This window comes from Aspergillus ibericus (genome assembly GCF_003184845.1).
Source record: "Aspergillus ibericus CBS 121593 unplaced genomic scaffold BO80scaffold_7, whole genome shotgun sequence".
Lineage (NCBI taxonomy): Eukaryota > Fungi > Ascomycota > Eurotiomycetes > Eurotiales > Aspergillaceae > Aspergillus > Aspergillus ibericus.
In genome coordinates this window covers 478573-496823 of record NW_020292105.1, presented here as the reverse complement: position 1 = coordinate 496823, position 18251 = coordinate 478573, and the positions used below count along the sequence as shown (strand labels likewise).

General features: G+C 52.5%; 5 protein-coding genes across 5 annotated transcripts; 1 reads left to right on the top strand and 4 right to left on the bottom strand.

Moving 5' to 3' along the window:
• Positions 1-1217: 1217 nt before the first annotated feature.
• On the bottom strand, positions 1218-2143 carry BO80DRAFT_462262 (uncharacterized protein). Its single transcript, XM_025722503.1, has 4 exons — positions 2019-2143; positions 1754-1969; positions 1427-1701; positions 1218-1376 (listed from the first exon to the last, which is right to left on the bottom strand). Exons 1-3 carry the CDS (start codon positions 2083-2085, stop codon positions 1430-1432), a joined length of 555 nt encoding a protein of 184 aa, XP_025578457.1. The 5' UTR covers positions 2086-2143; the 3' UTR covers positions 1218-1376; positions 1427-1429.
• Positions 2144-3397: 1254 nt separating this feature from the next.
• Positions 3398-4006, bottom strand: BO80DRAFT_442130 (uncharacterized protein; the record flags this gene model as incomplete). The annotated part of the gene is made up of 7 exons (XM_025721242.1): positions 3398-3438; positions 3487-3507; positions 3559-3621; positions 3673-3693; positions 3749-3799; positions 3845-3892; positions 3943-4006. 7 exons carry the CDS (start codon positions 4004-4006, stop codon positions 3398-3400), a joined length of 309 nt encoding a protein of 102 aa, XP_025578456.1.
• An 829-nt stretch (positions 4007-4835) lies between these two features.
• Positions 4836-5567, bottom strand: BO80DRAFT_400412 (uncharacterized protein; the record flags this gene model as incomplete). Its single annotated transcript, XM_025717517.1, has 1 exon — positions 4836-5567. Exon 1 carries the CDS (start codon positions 5442-5444, stop codon positions 4836-4838), a length of 609 nt encoding a protein of 202 aa, XP_025578455.1. The 5' UTR covers positions 5445-5567.
• Positions 5568-10504: 4937 nt separating this feature from the next.
• Positions 10505-11862, top strand: BO80DRAFT_452727 (shikimate dehydrogenase family protein; the record flags this gene model as incomplete). The annotated part of the gene is made up of 3 exons (XM_025721968.1): positions 10505-10578; positions 10975-11368; positions 11398-11862. The coding sequence occupies 3 exons, from the start codon at positions 10505-10507 to the stop codon at positions 11860-11862; spliced, it is 933 nt and encodes a 310-aa protein (XP_025578454.1).
• A 503-nt stretch (positions 11863-12365) lies between these two features.
• Positions 12366-16554, bottom strand: BO80DRAFT_486457 (putative class V chitinase; the record flags this gene model as incomplete). Its single annotated transcript, XM_025723522.1, has 8 exons — positions 12366-13286; positions 14065-14708; positions 14766-14812; positions 14888-15101; positions 15266-15415; positions 15470-15494; positions 15550-16244; positions 16302-16554. 8 exons carry the CDS (start codon positions 16552-16554, stop codon positions 12366-12368), a joined length of 2949 nt encoding a protein of 982 aa, XP_025578453.1.
• Positions 16555-18251: the final 1697 nt, after the last annotated feature.

The window sequence follows — 18251 nt, the reverse complement described above, 5'->3', positions numbered from 1 at the left end:
GAGGTTCTGGTGTGGATGGCTGGGTGAGTCACTGCTGGAGGTACTTGGAGGGTCCGGGTTAGGGCTGTCACTGTCACCAGCAATGGTGCTGGTGGTGAATGTATGCAAGACTCTGCTGAATCCTGTGAAGCAGAAGGAACAGCATTTCAGCCGCCAGCTGACTTCAGTTGATCCTGCGGGAGTCACCAGGGATGTGGAAATTCTGACCAATCAGAGTTAAGGTAGCCGGAAGTCTAAATGGTTAAGGTTTTACCAATGGGAATGGGCCAGGTGGGTGGTCCTTATATGCTCGTTCTCAGGGATTTTATGCAGTAGGAAAGTATCATGGAATAGATGGAAATGCATAGTTCGGCTTGTGAAGTAGTGTCACTGGGCTAGTGATTAGGTGGCGCTGGGTCGGCAGTTTCCTCAGTTGTAGTAGCTCAAGGTACCGAGAATTATTGGGGTATCTTTTGTTTTTTTCTTTATCAAATTTTATCATCATTATTTTCCACTGTATCGGAGTTTATCGGGGCTAGACTGCTACTACTGATTCGTCTCGTAAGATGGAGAAGTTGGTGCATTCGGAGGATATCCTCCGGGGAAGGATGTCGATAGACAACGGAGTTGAATCGTTCCCAAGTAGTTGCATTACTGTGCTCAAATATATCGATTCTGGCTCTAGCAACCGGATACTATCATTTGTACTATATAGAAAGCAGCTCCCGTTCTAAGGGATGAAGAGATGGGGCATGGTTGACCCAAGGTGGAAAACGTGCTGTCGAAGAATATATATATTGACACTTATTCGCAAGTTATCGAGTCAATATCTGCTGAACAAAAGTCTATCAAATAGCGAATACTCCAGACTATTACCACAATGGGGATATGATAGTGGTGGTGATAATACGAGAAAGTAAATGATCAAAGCAAAGCTTCACTACTGTTGTTCTTGTCTTGGAGTACACGGAACCTTTTTCTATTGCCACTTGTACGATGATTATGATAAGATGCTGATATCAACAAGGTCTATTATGTGGAGAGAGATATTAAAACCGTAGTACTGGAAGGATGAACTATCTATACTTTATCATGTCACGTAGCTAACAGGCGAGTGCCAGGAAGGCTTTGGTTAGAATCATGATCTTGTGGAATGTATAGGTAGAGAACCGGCAAAGCTTACAAAGCCGTATGTATTCCTACGTGCTGTACGTTCATAAAGACAAGACACTAATCAAGCAAGCATATCAATTAGGGCTATGTACCAAGGAGAGACATTGAAGCTATAAACAGGTTCAAGGAAGCCGCAAAACAACATCACAATCAAGCAAAGAGGTGACTAGGCCAATCAAGCAGAGCTAGACATCCCGCCACTATACACCGCAAAGTGTGGAGTGCTGAGTATTCCATGTTAGCACTAGACAGATCCCACTGGAGACATACACACCACTTAGTGCTCAATGCCGCTGGCCTCAAAGTTCTGGCCAGAGCCACCGGACTGGCTGCCCCAGTTGCCACCGCTCTGGCTGTGGGAGGTCGCCTGGAAGTGGCTGTTGGAGGAGTGGTCGCTGGTGACGCTCGCGTCCTGCTCGGAGCCACCGGCACCGCCAGCGTTCTGGTAGTGGCTACCAGCGCTGCCAGACTGCTGGCCAGCCACGGTAGGAACTTCAGGCACGACGATGACGTCGGGGTAGCCGCGCTTGTACGCGTGGGCGATGCCTTCTGTGAAGAGTCAGCTAAGGTGAACGGTGGTTCACTGGTATTTGATGCTTACCAGCAACACCGCTCACGACCCGAGGAGCGCCCTCAGAAGCATACTGAGCCGCGGGGGCATTGGCAGCGTTCGGTGCATTGGGAGCGTTGGGAGCATTGGGGGCGTTGGGAGCATTGGGGGTGTTCGGGGTGTTGGGGGTCTCAGGGGTCTGAGGAGTCTGAGGCGTCTGGGGAGTTTGAGGGGTCTGGGGGGTGTAGGCCACCTCGCCGCCGTAACCTGTGATGACTTAGTACTGAAGATTCTTGAAGGGGACGAACAGACGTACCGGCAGTAGGAGCAGCCACAACGAAGCCGGTGAGGGCAAGGAAGGAGAGAACAGCAAAGGCCTTCATTTTGATGGTTGAGAAGAAGCGGGCTTGAAGCTGGAAGCTTGGATTGTGAGAGGCTGAAGAGACTTGAAGAGAGAAGCTTGTTGATGCTGATGAAAAAGAGATGTTGGGGGCCGATTGGAGGCCTCTTTATAGCTTCGCGAGGCCATACTCCCAAGGTCCGCGGCAGATTCTGGCGAAGGTCAACACGTTGGGCATCGGATGGCGATGAGTTCACCGATTCTTGCGAATATTGGTAGAGTTCATGGTACCGAGACAATAATCATCATCGGAGGTGCGGAGTTAAGCCAATAATTGGATTGGATGCATGGCTGCTGCAGGGTCCCGATGGGCTGCCCCGGATTCTGTCTGGCCATCGGATCTGTACTCCACCGGGATGACCTGTCAGTTTGATGTAGGCTGTGCCATCCATTATTGGCAGGATTGTCATGCAACCCCGGATCTCGGCTCACCGATCGAGGATCTGGCATGCAAGGGATGCAGCCACATCGAATGCTCGGCCCAGATTGCGCTTTTAAGATACTTACAGAATGTCCATCATACTCCTGATGATGCCTGTAGCAGGCTGTAGAAATCCATACGAGATGATCACTTGCAAGGGTTCTGTAGTAAGACCGTCAAAAGAATACAATATAATATGAATTCGAACATTCGTTCTAGCTGCTTTACCAAATTGGACTACATCAATGAGGAACTTCCAGCATACATGTAACTTGATCGGGAGCCTTGTGCTGATCACCGCCACTTCCAGCAATCCATTCACCATCTGATATGTCATACCCTCACGTAACAGAATGCCAGTGAACCACGGCATAGACGGCAGGTATATACTTCAGATGCTGGTTATGCGCCACTCAATCGATGCATTGAGCTGATGCAGGGACAATGCAATATCGCTGCACTCCACGGTGGTTACGCTATTTCTGTCACTGATCGTCAGATGTTACACACTTCTCGGATATTCGGCCTGCTAATGTACACAATGGTAGATCAGAATCATGACTCTAGCTCTACGCACAAGGCATCAGCGCGGGTGGCGCGGTACCAACGAATATCAATAAGCTTTTCTACCCAACAAGCGTGACAAATTGCCTGCATCTTCTATTTGTACAAGATATCTAGTGTCAGACAATGGAAAGCGTCCTGAGCAGATCCTTCCAGGATTGGCATGAAATCCCATAACATCCTCTTCTCAAGAAGTTATTGTCCACTTCCTGACCTCGGCCTAGCATCTCGAATTCGAGTTCTTAGTGCGAGATGATGGCAATGAATAACGGTGCGTACGTACCTGTCTGCATCATTTTCTGATAATTGATCAAATAGGAGGAGGCCAATCGGAGCGTGTAATCCTAGGCCCTGATATTGTCAGTACTTGCATCTCTTACTCAGCCCATGAGCACCAACTGGTCTCTTCAAATTCCGGTTCTGTATTAGATCTGTTAGCATCTCCGATATATTGCCGAGTCATGGACATACCGGGATCGGCGTTGCGAGGATGAACGCCACCCTCGGACGCTTCAGTCACCCCGATTCGCGGCCCTGTTGAGATATTAGAGTGCTGTCTCACCTCTGCGGTCGGTGGCTACATACTGGACCCATCAACGTGAGGCTCTTCGCTGTTGTCAGTACTTCACTACCTCGTCATCAACTCAATGAGGGCACATACGGGGATCGAACTGGGGAGGGGGATGAGAATCCCCAACGTTCATCGGGGTGTCTGGATGGTCAGTTCTGATCTCACTGACTCAGATCTACTACATACCGAGAACAGCATCACGACGAGAATGTGCAGAGACCTTGATCCGAGCGTCTTGTCGATGTCAGTATTTTCGGAGGTCGCTGCTCGGGTACAGTACATACCGTCATGGGGAGTAGCAATCGCTATGGATGCACCAAGGAGACAGAGAACGGCAGCAAGCTTCATCGTGATCAAGTCAGATGTACCGAGTGGTGAAGGTGATACAGAGGGTTCTGGAAGGTGAGATTCTCTTGCATTTATTCTTTCCATGACATTCTCCGGGCCTGAGGATCGATTCTGACGCCTCAATGCGGTGAATCTCACCTAAGGCAAGACCGAGTATCAGCGATGTGATCAACCGCTACATGTCTGAATGTGGTGAATGGATCTCGAATGATGATAGAGCATCTCCAAATGTCACTATCCGTGCCCAATAATTGACGCCTCGGCTGAATGGATCGGTGATTATGTCGGTGTTTGACAGCTACCCACTGATCAACATATTGGCGGCCTGACATGACTTGTTCTGATTATTCTACGGATATGTGGTGTTGAATGTAATATAGTCTTAGAAGGCAGCCATTATAGATTGCCTGATACTGTCATCATCCACTTTGCGACTTGTCACCACTGCAATGAGTCATGTCAACCGACGAGTCGAGTCCGGATAAATAGCCACAATCGAGATCAACTCGGAGCCCCTGAGTATCCAACGGGATGTACTCTGTACTTCGGCAAGTAGTTCGTTATTTCCGCGGAATGCCACCACTACTACCGCCACCACCACCAACTGCCATGGTCCCGACGTATACCCGAAGCCACATCCCAACAACCCTATCCTCAACAACTCCTACCCAACGTGGATTCTACTCGCGTGGCTTGGCTGCTGACTCCATAGATTAACAATAAAGTACTTCATAATAGCACCACTTATCGAACATTAACCTAATAGACTATGACATGACATCCCTTGACAAACCCTACACAACCAACCACACCCCCCAACCCAACTCCTTCACTTAACCCTCTTCCTCAAAAAATCCGCCTCAATCCACACCTCCTCCTCCCCCTCCCCCAGACCCCGATACTTATACCTCGGCTCGGTCTTCCACCTCACATACCCCAACCTCTCATACCACAACACGACCGGAAACCCCTTCTCCCCCCGAATCCTCTCCATAAACGCCCTCTTCCCCTCATCCACGAAATACTCCTTACTCGTCGTATTCACCGTAAGATACTCACCCCCCGGACTCCCATACGGCTCTGTCGTTGCCAATGCCTCCACCAAGGCCATTGCCTGTCGTCCGACCCCACCGGCTCGATACTCCGGCAGAATAAAGAATGTCTGGATAGTTAGGATAGAGCGATCGGGACGTGCGAGTTCCGGGTCAGGTGGATCGGCGTAGGAGTCTAGGGAGATGTGGCCGGCACGGATGGGGTCAGATTCAGCATCGGGGTTGGGGATGGTGATCCAGAAAAAGGACTTTAGGCCGGCGGATTGCTTTTCGCGCCAGGAGAGGAGGGCCTCGGAGGAGAAGTCCCATCCGCAGACGGTGCGTTGGTGTTGGAGGTGCGTGAATTCGGGGGGGTGGTGGAGGTTGATGGGGGTTAGGGTGGTCATTTTGTTTTCTTCTTTCTTTCTTGCTTGATATCCCTGGAAGTAGGGGGTTTATTGGAGGGGAAGGGTTGAGTATGTATGTATGTATAAGTGAATGTATATGGGGAATGGAAATTTCTATAGAAGATCTATGAAGTGGATATTTCGCTTACAGGGTTGACATGGGTTTAATGGGTTTTATAGGGCAGGATATGGTTGGATGTGAGTCATGCACTAGACTACTTCGTGTTAGTTTCGGGAATTGTCTCAGATCCCCACTAGGCAGTCACGAAGATAAGATTGGAGTCCGAGCTAATCGGATGGCCTACATAGCGGTGGTGCTCCACTTGTCTTGCTGCTGTCAAGAAAGGGTCTGGCTCAATATATCCAGCTCAAGTGATTGCCCTAAGACCAAACAATAATGGCTCAAGAATGGGGCAAAGATTTAAACCACGCACTCAAGGTAATCTCGCTAACCAAAAGCAGCAAAGTAGCACCCGCTAAAAAAGCAAGCAAACAAAAATAATCATACATCTCAAAAGATGACAAGCCAGGTGCAAGTCAATACTCGGCTCCATGCTCCCGAAGAAGCAACCGAATAGGAAAACTCTCCGCCAGACGCAAAAGCCTTCTGCCCGTGTCCAATTGCGGACTCGCATCCGCGCCATGTCTCAGCAAGGCCACAACAACCTGAAAATGATTATTGCGAACGGCACCGTGCAGAGCAGTCCAACCAAAGCGCGTCCGCATGTTAGGGTCCGCGCCCTGCTGTAAGAGGTTTCGGACCTGGTGGAGGTGTCCGGCGGTGGCTGCGCGATAGAGGGGAAATTCACCTTGCAGATCAAGGATATTGAGATCGCATGGGAAGCGCGGAGGGAGGGGTGGTTTGCGCAGCTGGTACTCTTTGAGGAGGCTTTGGAGTTGGATGATCTCGTCGCGAAGTCGGTTGCACTCGGTTGTTGATTCTTCGAGTTGGATGTTCAGGGTGTCCTGAAGGTCGGATAGGCGCTTCTCCATGGCGGACTTTTCTGCATTGAAGGTTTGCTGCTGTTTGGACAGTTCCTGCTGTGTTTCAGCAAGCTTCGTTCCCATTCTTGCTAGCTGTCGCGCCGTTTCATCGGGCTGGTATTGCTCGTGGAATCTTTTCAGGGCGCGGGCAACCTCCTGTTTGTTCTGAACAAGAGCGTCCTTCTGGATATCGGAGATCCGCTGGGTAAGGGATGCCTTTTCCAGCTCAGACTCCTCTTTCGATTTGCGCAGCTGCTCTTTTGCGTCTCGAAGGGCGTCACGGGTGCTTTCCAGTTCTTGTGTTGTTTTCTCCAGTTGGTGTACATGGTGGAGTTGCTGCAGGACACTCTCCTCTTCTCTTTGTCGTCGTAGATCTGCCTCTCGTTGAAGATCGGATAACTGTCGTTCAAGGGCTGCTTTCTCTACCTGAAAGTCCTCGCGCAACCTTGCCAGATGCTCGGTCGCGTTTGAAAGCTCGTCTCGCGTGGTGGCCAACTGTTGCTTCGTTCCTTGGAGTTCTCTGACTGCCTGAGTCTTCTCCTCGTCTTTCTCATGCAAGACATTTTGCATGTCATGTTGGGCTTGAACGAGCTTCTTGATCTGCGCATCCTTTTCGCTTAGGACACCCTCCATTTGGGCCTTCTCACGGCGGCTTTCTTCCACTTGCTGTTGAGTCTGAGCCAGCCCGTTCTCCAGTGTCCTGCATTTTTCATCCGTTCGACGAAGATCCTCTTCCATTTGGTGTCGAGTTTGGGTGAATTCCTCTTCCAGCGTTTTCTTCTCATCCTGCTTACGAAGACTGTCCTTCAACTGGTCTCGCATTCGAGCAAGCTCCTCCTCCAGCTTCCTCTTCTGTGCGCCCAGAATTGGAGTAAAGGCTCCCGTCTCCTCTAACGGCCAGCCCCGATCAACCATCTCCTCCTGAATATTCAACCAAACGGTCTCATTGCGCTGGAGGAAATGCTCAACAGGCGCAAGTGCCGTGTCCCGTCCGTCGTCGGAATCAAAGACTTCACAGCCTCCCTCTATTAATGGCTTCCAGAAACGTGGATTTGCCATTAACTCATTCTTGTATGCGCGATAGTCCTCTATCGTATCCTCCCCGTCATTCGAAACATCCCAGAATGTGGTGGTGAGTGCGAGGGTAGAAAGTGCTGAGTCGCCACACATTTTTCGGATAACGGTGAGGTTGTTGATTGCAGAATCGGACATGTGGCATGTAGAGATATTGTGGAGATAGATGATGCCGTTGAGACGGATTTGGTGTGTGATGAGGTAGTCGGTGATTTGCTTGAGGATGGCTTCGTCGGGGCATGTTGGGTTGGGGTTGTTGAATCCGGGGGTGTCGATCATGTGAATTGTTCGGTTTTGGTGCGTGAATGGGACTGAGGCTACGGTCTGGGTATCTGAGATATATTAGATGGGGCTGAGATGCGTGCGAGATGACTGACCTAGCTTGAAGTTGGTGACAGCATTCGGTCCACCTGTGCAGGTGTGGATATACGAGGTTTTGCCGGATCCTTTGAGGCCGAGAACGAGGATGTAAAGAGGTGGTTCTGCCATGTTGTGGAGTTGACGATCACGGTGGCAATGAGTGTGCAGATAGGAGTTAGAGAATGGGGTGGCTATGAGAGAGAGGGTGTGAATATAAGACGACACAACACTATCGACAATCATATACTCACATCAGATACCCAACCACCAAGTCATGACAATTCAGACTGCGCCTGGGCAATCAACCCAACTCAGCCGAGGAAAACCCCGAGGAGAACCCCGAGGAGCACCCAGATCGACCGATCTCAGGACAGCGGGCGCGGCAACCGAGCATCAGCCACTGGCAGCTGAATGTGGTTTCATGATCCCTGCACGCCTTATGCAGCTGTCGACGCATTGGCCAATGAGGGTGCCAGCAAGGCAACCGCAGATGCTGCCTGGGCGTGCATGCAAGGCTTGCATCAGACCATTGGGGGCTAAAGATACATATGAACGCACCAGACAAAGAGACAGGTGTCACAAGGCTTAACAGTGTCATGCCCAATTGTTCTGCTCGCGATGACTAGGTGGATGGTGTTATTGTATAGCCACGCGGCTGTACTTCGATGGATCATCGGAGAAGTTACCAGCCACTATTTAGTGTTGTGGGCACGATATCTGTTTGCATGAATCCATCACTAAGTGACATCAAAGTAGCAACTCTGACAGAAACCACTGGGATAAGGTACCCTAGTTACATCACACAGAATCTGACCGGCTGGTTGTTCTGTGTAGTGCGAAACGCAATTCATGTGAGACATCTTAGCTCTGCTGATCGGTCCACTTACAGACATCGTACCCACCTACGATCGACTGTCAATGCGAGGTGGCGTATGAAGAGTCACTTTATGAGGGCAGTGCACACTTTGCTTTTGGAGCATCGAGTCTCTGGATGATCCGGTACACGCCCAGGCATAACGTGGCTCACTGCAGTGCCTAACTGAGGCGAAGACAAGGTACTATAATAAAAGATCTAACAATAGAGCACTGATAAAAAAGGATGGATTTTAAATTGCATATAATCCCTCTAGCATGTTCGATCACCAGCAAACCACAGACACCCTTCCAGCCCTAATTCTATCCAAACCAGCCGACAACCCTAATGGAATGCTTGCCTCAGCACATTTTCAATATCCCATCACCAGCCTCCATGACCGCGGTCTTCATCTCTCCACCTTGAGCCGATCCACCAGCCGGGTCTGGATGCAACCGAGAATAAGTCTCACTGCTCAACATGGTTGTTCCCACCGAATGAACACAATATCCTATAATGCAAGCCACAATAAGATCAACCCAGTGCATGAGGTCTCCACACCTGGACGTCGTATGAACCCGTCGTATGCGGGAAAATCCTCAATCCCTTAGCCACATTGCCCCTCTAATTTCCCGAGTCGTAGTTAGCCGTTATCTCGCCATATGTCATCAATATCGCATCAGAATCTCAAAATTTCTTCCACCTCATACCCCAACACCATGATGCATCCATTCTAAAGGAATCCCATGTATCCCTTTGAACGAGCCTTTCACTTCATCTCATCCTATTCTTACCCCCACCCCCAACCAAGAATCCACCCAAAGCAAAAGGCAACCCCATCCTCGCTCATCCCTCGATATCCGCAAGCCGGAGCATGGAATGCACTCATAGTGTCTCCGTCCATGAGTGTTCCCTGGGATTGAAGCAGATATATACATATATAACGGTTTCAATCCCACCTGGATCTCTTCCTGCTCGGGCTATACCATCATCCCATGATCAGATTCATGATGACTGATTGACAACAGTCGGTGTGATAGATATCTATTACACCCACTTTGGTCCCAACGCTGTATACCCCACCGCATCAGGAAGCCCATCAACCGATACATTCAGGGAGGGCGAGACGAGAAGACGGGGTTAATCTTGAAGTTCGGTGGGAAGGAACACATCAGCTTGCCTGGCTGGATTCAGTTGTGGATGGGGAGTTGATGCAGGATTATCAGGAGGATGTATATGATGATACTAAAGGGGAACGAGAGTTGTAGTGTTGTAAGCTCCAATGTTGGTATATATATACCCTCATGCTCATGCTCGGGGCAGTTTCAGAGACGAGCTTTGAGGGGTTTCATGCTGGATTCGACAAAGAAGTTCTGATGCACTGCATTGATACTGACTTTCAAATGTTGCATGCAAGGGCGAGATGGATGGTATGGTATGTCAGGGGGAGACGTGTTTAGGGTGCTATCACAAGTGGTATACTGGTCATGAATAGGATTAATGGTGTTGATGTATGGTGAGTGTCTTTCAATGGTGTATGCTTGGAGATGGAGGATTAAGTCGCAGATATGGAGTCCATGTGGCTGGGTGATACTCCTGGAATGCTGAATGGTTCAGTGTGTGAGAAGGGGTTATGTTGCTGTAACCTGATGTTTATCCTTCGGGTTCTTGGAGTTGGGAAGACGTAAGAATAGGATTGTGGTATATATGTTTACCTCATCGGATGTCCCGTTGGATAATTGCATGAGGGAGTAGTCGAGTGATCTGACTACTGAAGAAGGAACATAAGATGGGTTTAGGGGGGTTTTATATGCTCGTAAGCAGCTGTCTGACTCTGCTTGGGAAGGGAGCATCCGATTCTGAGTAGGTATATTCCACGCGCATGTAGGAAGATGTCGTCGATTCTCCCTCTACAGTCTAGGCTAGCTCCGGGGTGAGGTTATTTACCTGGTATCGCCTATAGTTCTCAGCCGATGCCCTAGATATTGATGCACGACTCCCTGTGGACGTGGAAGGTACCTAGGCATCTGTAATTAGCATTTTGATGTTTCTACTTCCTCTCAGATAACACTACAATGAATACTGCTCGCTCTACATCCTAGTCATTCTAACCTATATGAAAGAGTACTCAAATGCGGGGTATACCCGGTCGGCTAATTGATCGCGGCGGATGTGTCTATTGCCGACACGCAATATGTAAGTACCCAAACGACACCTCAACCTGACATCTAAACCAACACACCATGTCAGATAATCAAGACCCCCGAAATACGCCTACCTCGTCGGGGTAGGGGTAACCCACTCCATCGCCCCCCCGATGCACAACTACTCCTTCCACGCAATCAACTACGACTGGACATTCATCGCCCAGGAATGTCCCACCATCGAAGACGCAATGGCCCTCTTCCGCCAGCCCACCTTCGCCGGGGGTGTGGTGACCATGCCGTACAAACGCACCATCATGGATCATCTCGACGGATTGGATGAATACGCTACGCGGTTACAGGCGTGCAATAACGTCTACCGAGCAGCGGATGGATCGCTCCGAGGAACGAATACCGATTGGCGAGGGATCGAAGGCTGTCTACTCGGGGCGAGTGAAGAGGGACGAAACCGACCGGCGGTGATTGTGGGGGCTGGGGGGGGGCGTGTCGTGCGGCGGTGTTTACGTTGCATGTTCAGCTAGGGTGTAGCCCTATTTATGTGGTTAATCGGGATCGAGAGGAGGTGGGTGCGCTGGTGGAAGACGTCGCCAAGGAGTATCGCACCCTTGAGATGGTCCATGTGGAGCGTGCAGAGGAGGTTACTGATCTGTCAGTGCCGTTTTATATCGTGGGAACTGTTCCGGATGCTGCGCCTAGTACCCCGGCAGAGGTGGAAGTGCATCGGATCGTGGATACCTTTCTCTCCAATCCCACCAAAGGTGTCCTCCTGGATATGTGCTTCAAGCCAAGAAAGACGCGCTTCCTCCAGGCAGCCCAGAACCACGGCTGGACGACAGTAGAAGGCACCGAGGTGATCGGCCACCAGATGCTGGAGCAGTATCGCCTCTGGTGCGGGGAAGAAGCCAGCCGGAAGATTCCCGTGGAGGGGGCCTGGTCCCTGCTGCGCCAGGGGGCCCAAGACAGTCCAGCCATTAATTTTTGAGGGACAGTGGGCCTGACGTGTGTATTGCCAATGATATATAATAATCGTATTCCTCTCCCTTAGTTGCAGAACAGTAGGAATCTCAACATGCCATTCCAACCAGCCATTGCCTCCATGTCCGTCGGCCGGGCCCGGGGCATCCGTTCCATGGGGATGGGCAGCCGGCGAGGATGAATTGGAGTTGTTCTCGAGGACGATGGCGGATTCGGATCTCATGGTTCCACAGATGCATGCGTGTTGGGGTGTGCAGGCGTGGAAACGGTTGGTTCGGGAGCTGGATCTGGAGGGCTGGTATGATTATGGTTTGGACAGGGTGCAGTTGGAGGTCGGGATTAAGTTCCAACATCGAACCTAGGTTGTTGGTGGAAGATGTGACTACCAATGAAGTAGATGGGCTTTATGATCGGACATGTATCATAGTAGCACATGCCACTAATCCCTACTATGCTTGATTCATAGGAATGTCTAGAGGAAACCGGGAAATGCTTCAATTCGGGAGATAATTACAGACAGATCTCCGTCAGACAGGCATACTGTGGCGTCGACTCACAGGTAATGCCATTGTCCTTGTCATAAATAGTCAACGAGGTGGCGTCACTATACTTCAGGCAACTGTAGGTTCCGTATTCACTTTTGGAGCTGGAACCCGTCACCGTGTCATCTTTCACCGTGAACTTGGAGGTTTGGCCACAGAACTTGGCCTTCCCCCCATTGACCAAAGCCTCCTTGTTGTAGGAGCCCGAGATCTGCACGAGCTCGTCATCGTCGTCGTCCCCAAACGGCTGCACCCCCATGAAGTTGAAGCTCCCGTCGGATTCACAGGTCTTCCCGACGGGGCAGATCGAGCTGGAACACTGGATGTAGGTGATGGCGAAGCCGGTGGTGCTCGACTGGGCTGCCGTGGTCGTCGTGGTGGACGTGGTTTTCGGCTGGGTGGTGGTAGAGGTCGTCGTCGTCGGCGTGATGGTCGTCACGGTGAGGGGGGGATCCGCCGCGCAGATGAGAAAGGTGGAGTGGGCGGCGTTGGTCTTGGTCGACAGCGCCAGCCCGTAGCCGCCGTTGCAGGTGCAGTAGGTCGAGGGGCTGGACCCGGTCGATGTGGTCTGGAGGCCGCACGAGGTCACGGACACGGCCGTCGCAGTCGTCTTGGACGCCGTGGAGGAGGTGATGGCCACGGTGGGCGCGGGGCCGGACACTCCCAACGTCGTGCCGTTGATGGTGATGGGATCCCAGCCAGTGTACCGGGGGTTGAGCCAGGAGGCGGCCGACCAGGCACTGCTGGACAGGGCGTCGTCGTCGGCCGAATAGATCTCATTCCCCAGATCGTCAATGTCCATGGACGCGATGAGAAGATTGGCGCCCCCGGTGGGCTCACAGTCGAAGGTCATGGTGGTGCACCACGTCACGCAGGCCGTATCGGACGCCTCCGCGCAGGAAACATCGCAGAATGCAGTCGTGGTAGGCGTGGCTTCCGCAGAGCATGAACTCGTCGAGGTTTCGTCGTCCGAGTCCTGACCCCCGCCACCGCCAGCCTGCAAGCAGGAGCCTATGCCAGAGGGCGTTAGTAAAAGAGGGTGGGACGTTCACGACATGAAACCGGACCGGTAGTAGGGCTTACCATCGCCACAGCCCGGACCACATCCCTCCAAGCCACAGCCTCCACCGCAGAACCCCAGTCCGCAACCCCCATCACAGCCAAAGAACCCACATTCACCCCCGCAGCCGTACTCGCTGCAGTCGTGGGTTCCACAGCCGGAGAGGGCCTCCCCCGAGCTGCAGCCGCCGTTGGAAGGAGGCGGGTCGATGCGGAAAGTCAGGGGAGGCACACTGGGGCTGGGAGTGACCGAGGAGACGGTCGGTTGCGCGTGCACCGTGATGACATGAGAGCTCCCCGAGAAGACCGGCGTCAGGGTCGTCACACTCGCCGTAGTCTCCGCCGCGGAGGAGCCCCCGGAATCCGTGGTCGGGGAACCGCCGCCTCCTGTCGCAGACGAGGTCGACACCGCAACGCCTGACCTCGCGTTAGTTCTCGCCTCGCTCTCGCCGGACGGGGAATCAGGGGTCCAGAGCTTACAGTAATATTCCTTGGCCCACAGACCCGCACAGTCGGTTCCTACCGCAGGGTTCCATGCCTAGAGGGTCATGGAGTTAGTATGGCCAATGGATCCAGTCATGGAGCGAGAGAAGGCGGAAGGTCCCTACATAGAACTCGGTCAAGCTGATGGCATAGGCTGCAGCAATGGCGGCACAGGTATCACCCGCGACCGCATAGTAGAACTCGGTACAACCGGAGACGATTCCAGTCTGAACGGCCGCGGGGGTCGTAACCACGCTGGAGCTGCCGGTGGCGCCGCCGGGGACGCCCCCGATCGCGGTGACATTGCCGGTCGTGGTCGTGGTCGTGGCCGTTGCGCTTGGAGCCCCTATGGCACTGTAGTTGGTATGATAGAGAGGGAATTCCGCTTCCGTCCCCGGCAAGGTGATGACCACACCCGGGGGGGTGATGCTCTGCAGCGGACTCATATAGGCCTCATCCACACTGCTGTCAGGAACCGTGATGGGCCAGAAAGGGATCTGGGTGATATGAAAGGGCGGAACGGTGATGGTCGTGGTCTTGGTCAACGTCTGCCCATCCGAACTCGACGCAAAGCTGGTGGTGATGGGGGGCCACTCGATAGTGACCCCGGTTTCCAGCGGGTACGGTGGCAAGACCATGGTGCATGGGGGATAGCAGGAGATCTCGTGGGTCGTGTTGGTCCACAGATCGGGTCCGATGTAGATATCGCCTTCGCCGCCATTGCTGCCATCGTCTCCCGGGAACAGGGTCAAGTCTCCCGTCAGACCGTCTGTGGATGCTCATCAGTCGCTGTCTTTGAGGAAATCTCTTGTCAATCTACACCTACTGGTAGCGGTACCATCGCTGTCATAAGTCACAGCCCAGACCATGGTTCTGTTCAACGCCCCCATGCGGATTAGTAGTGCTTCGTTGACTTGACGTGTGACGGGCCTGATGCGTATCACTTACCCGCCAATGCAGTGAGAATTCGCATAATCCATCTTCACGGCAAAGGATTCCCAATCGTCATAGCTCACCCACTGATTGCTATCGAATGTGACAATCTGCACCGCGGCGTCCGAGTCATAGAACTTGGTGGCTCCACGACTGGAGTCCTTCAGGATGGATTCGATTTCCGTGAAGGAAAGAATGCCCGCACTGGCCGTACACGGTCCTGCTTTGCCTAGATTCCCTCCGTGGTCAGTCCGTCACTATGACAGCCGGGGATGGTTGCTATTCCCACCTGTCGAGCTAAATGGACATCCCGCCGTAACACAGGAAGTGTCGTTCAAAGTAAAGCCTATCGAATCTTAACCAGCGCCACATGAGAAGAGGATGAAAGCGTACTGCGGCCATAGAACCCCAGTCCCATCACCACTTGGGAAGGCTCGATATCGTTGCGCCACAGAAGATCCATGGCCAGGGTGATTTCGGTCAAGTTGGTGTGCGCGTTCACAATCGACCCAATCCATGGGTCTTCGGCATCCCACCCGCCATCTACAGAACACGGTCAGCACTCCTGCGAGCAGGCTAGAGACGGTGAGCACGCACGAAGGTCATAGGTCATCATATTGAACTACGGTGATGGTCAGTCGCGGGGGATCTCTCTCCTGAGTTTCGGAATCACGCACCCAATCGACACTCTTGGCCAGATTGACCACGTCAAAGTGTTGCAGATACCAGTAACTGCTCGGCAGCGTGATGGTCAGGCCATACCCTTTGCCTGCACTATCTAGTGCCGTGCGCAGATTGGCCAGGAAGGACACATAGTTATCGAAGTCGGCCTCGGAGCCTCCCCGGTCACTCGCCACCGGATATTCCCAGTCCAGGTCAACGCCATCAAACCCGTACTCATTGAGGAAGGAGAGCAGCGACTGGAAGAATGTCTTCTGCTTCGAGGTCGAGGCGGCGAGATCGGAAAAGGTGTTGACCGTCGACCCAGGGTCATTGAAGGCCCAGCCACCGATCGAGATCCACACCTCCAGGTCGGTCTTCTTCTTCTTCAGGGCTACCACCCGACTGTAGAGATCCTCCTGGTCGGTCGCCATGGGGGTGATGGTGTACAGATCCGGGTCGATGTAGAGGAAAGCAAAGTTCAGGTGGGTGTACCCCCCGATGGGAATGCTCTCGGGGGGCATGGTGTCGCAGCTGCGCTCGAGGTTCCACCCCTCGTAGTATGCGATGGTTTTTTTCGTCGCCGAACTGCCCTCACACACAGGCTCGGCGACGGTGGTGTTGCCGCAGAAGTCCGAGGTGGTGCCACAGAAACCGTAGGCACTGCAGCAGACATTCAACGGACACTTTTCGGAGGAGGCATACTCGGAGCCTACGCAAGTTAGTCGCCTGGTCATCACCCACATGTTTCAAGCTAGACAGAACATACCCCAGGCAGTGGTCGTCCAGCCTGAGACGCTGGGATCGCAATCCGAGAGCTGGGAGCAGGTTCCATTGGTACTGGCCGCGGCAATGCAGTTGTCCGACGAGCAGTAGTCTGGCCCATAGCCGCAGACAGCAGATAGTTTGGAGCAGCATCCTTCCGTGCAAGGATTACTCTCCGAGCAGGCAATATCATCACATCGTCCGATCACGGATAAAGAGAGAAGAAAAGTGAGAGAGGAAAGGGTTGTGGTTCGCATGGTCTCACGCCTTGGAAAGAATGACTTGGTTCATGGATCAGGGAATGACACGTAGAGCAAAGGAGGGACGAAAGGGTAGGAAACACAGATATCAAGACACGAATAGGAAACAGGCCATTGAGCAAGAAGGCGCAAACGATCGTCTGATACTCACAGGTGTGGTGTATCCCTTGACCTGCTACTGGGCTTTTTATATTGAACCCATGCCAGCATCGGGCACTTCTTCGCAGGCACACCAGGTCGCCTGAATCGGATCCGGCTTCATCATCGGACCATTTGACCGTCCGCGCTGCGCCAAGGTCAAACAAGTACTATCCAGCGCATTGTGTCTCACGGTTGAGGGCTTGTCCAAAGCTTAGGAAGTAGGCACTGGCCACGGCTCCACTTCGTCTGGACCAGCAATCGATAGTCGTAGATTCCGGCGGTCTTGGCAACCGCACCAGGTTGCTTGGTTTATCGCCTACGGAGTACACTGTTCGGATGTAGAAGGCATTCCGGTTGAAGTTTGATTGACTGCTCTTGGCAGGAGGCACTAATCAGATTTGACCCCAAATGGGACAGGAATAAGCATCGATGGGATGCGGCGAAGTATCTACCCGCATATTTTTACCACATGGTAGCCATCTATACTTGGAATAGATCTGACCTCACGCAAAGTCCGTCAAGCCCTCCAGATTCCCGAGTTAAGGACGGTATAGAAACTGTGAGTTGGGAGAGATTGTCGACACTAAAAGAAGGGGTCTTTAGCTGGAGTGCCGGGGTTTGAACGGTTGATCCTTCGATGCGCACGTCGCAGGAAGTGGAGAACGATCAGCAGTAACCGAACCATATCAGGGCTAGTTGCAAAAGGGGTTGTCCCCCACAGTGGGCCTTCAAAACGGACGGACATTATCTGGCGTGTGAGCCATTTGTCCCTCGGGCGCATCTCCCATTTCGCCAGAGGCCACGATCATGCACCGGGGCAGTGCTGAGTATCGCATGGATCTGACATTGCCTATAAGCGTTAAAAAATTCAACGGACCTGGACAGAGGTATGGGTGGTGGTGTCATGGGGAGTGACTCCGCCCGGGTGCCTGGCCGAACCCTCATGTCAGTGGAGCGATCAGTATAGCTTCAGGGACCCGCCGAATCTTGTTAGACGAGCTGTATGGAGTAATCTCCCAGCAGTCGTGGGATCCTTCCGGATGTTCCCCCTCGCCAATTTAGGGCTGGGCGACGGCGGAACTTCCCCATCGGGACTCTCTAAGGAATTGTTCGTTGGTTCGCTCCATCGCAGCAATTACCATGGTAGGCAGTACCCTGGAACGGGCTCGCTAGGCGCACTAGCACACAGCGAACGTGCGAGCAAGGCCCCGCAATAGGAGCACGGGGAATTGTGTTTCCTTATCGTGCGCTCACGAAATTGAGCGTTGGTCTCCACCCCAAATCTAGACGAAAGGTGCCCCAGGCCGGCCTTCGGCGACTGAAGCTACTTGGACTAGACTGGCTCAGCATGCTAGAGCAGAGCCTGCATCGACCGCTCCAAACTGTCAGTTTTGTAATTCCAAAGCTTGTTGATTACCCAGCGTAGTCGTCGCTCATCGGCCAGTTCATCGTCACTAATGGTGCCAAACGGGCGCGATAATTGGTGGTCGGATCTTGTATCGCCAGAGTCATCAACAGGATACTGAGATTTGCCTACTGTGGAAAACGTAATG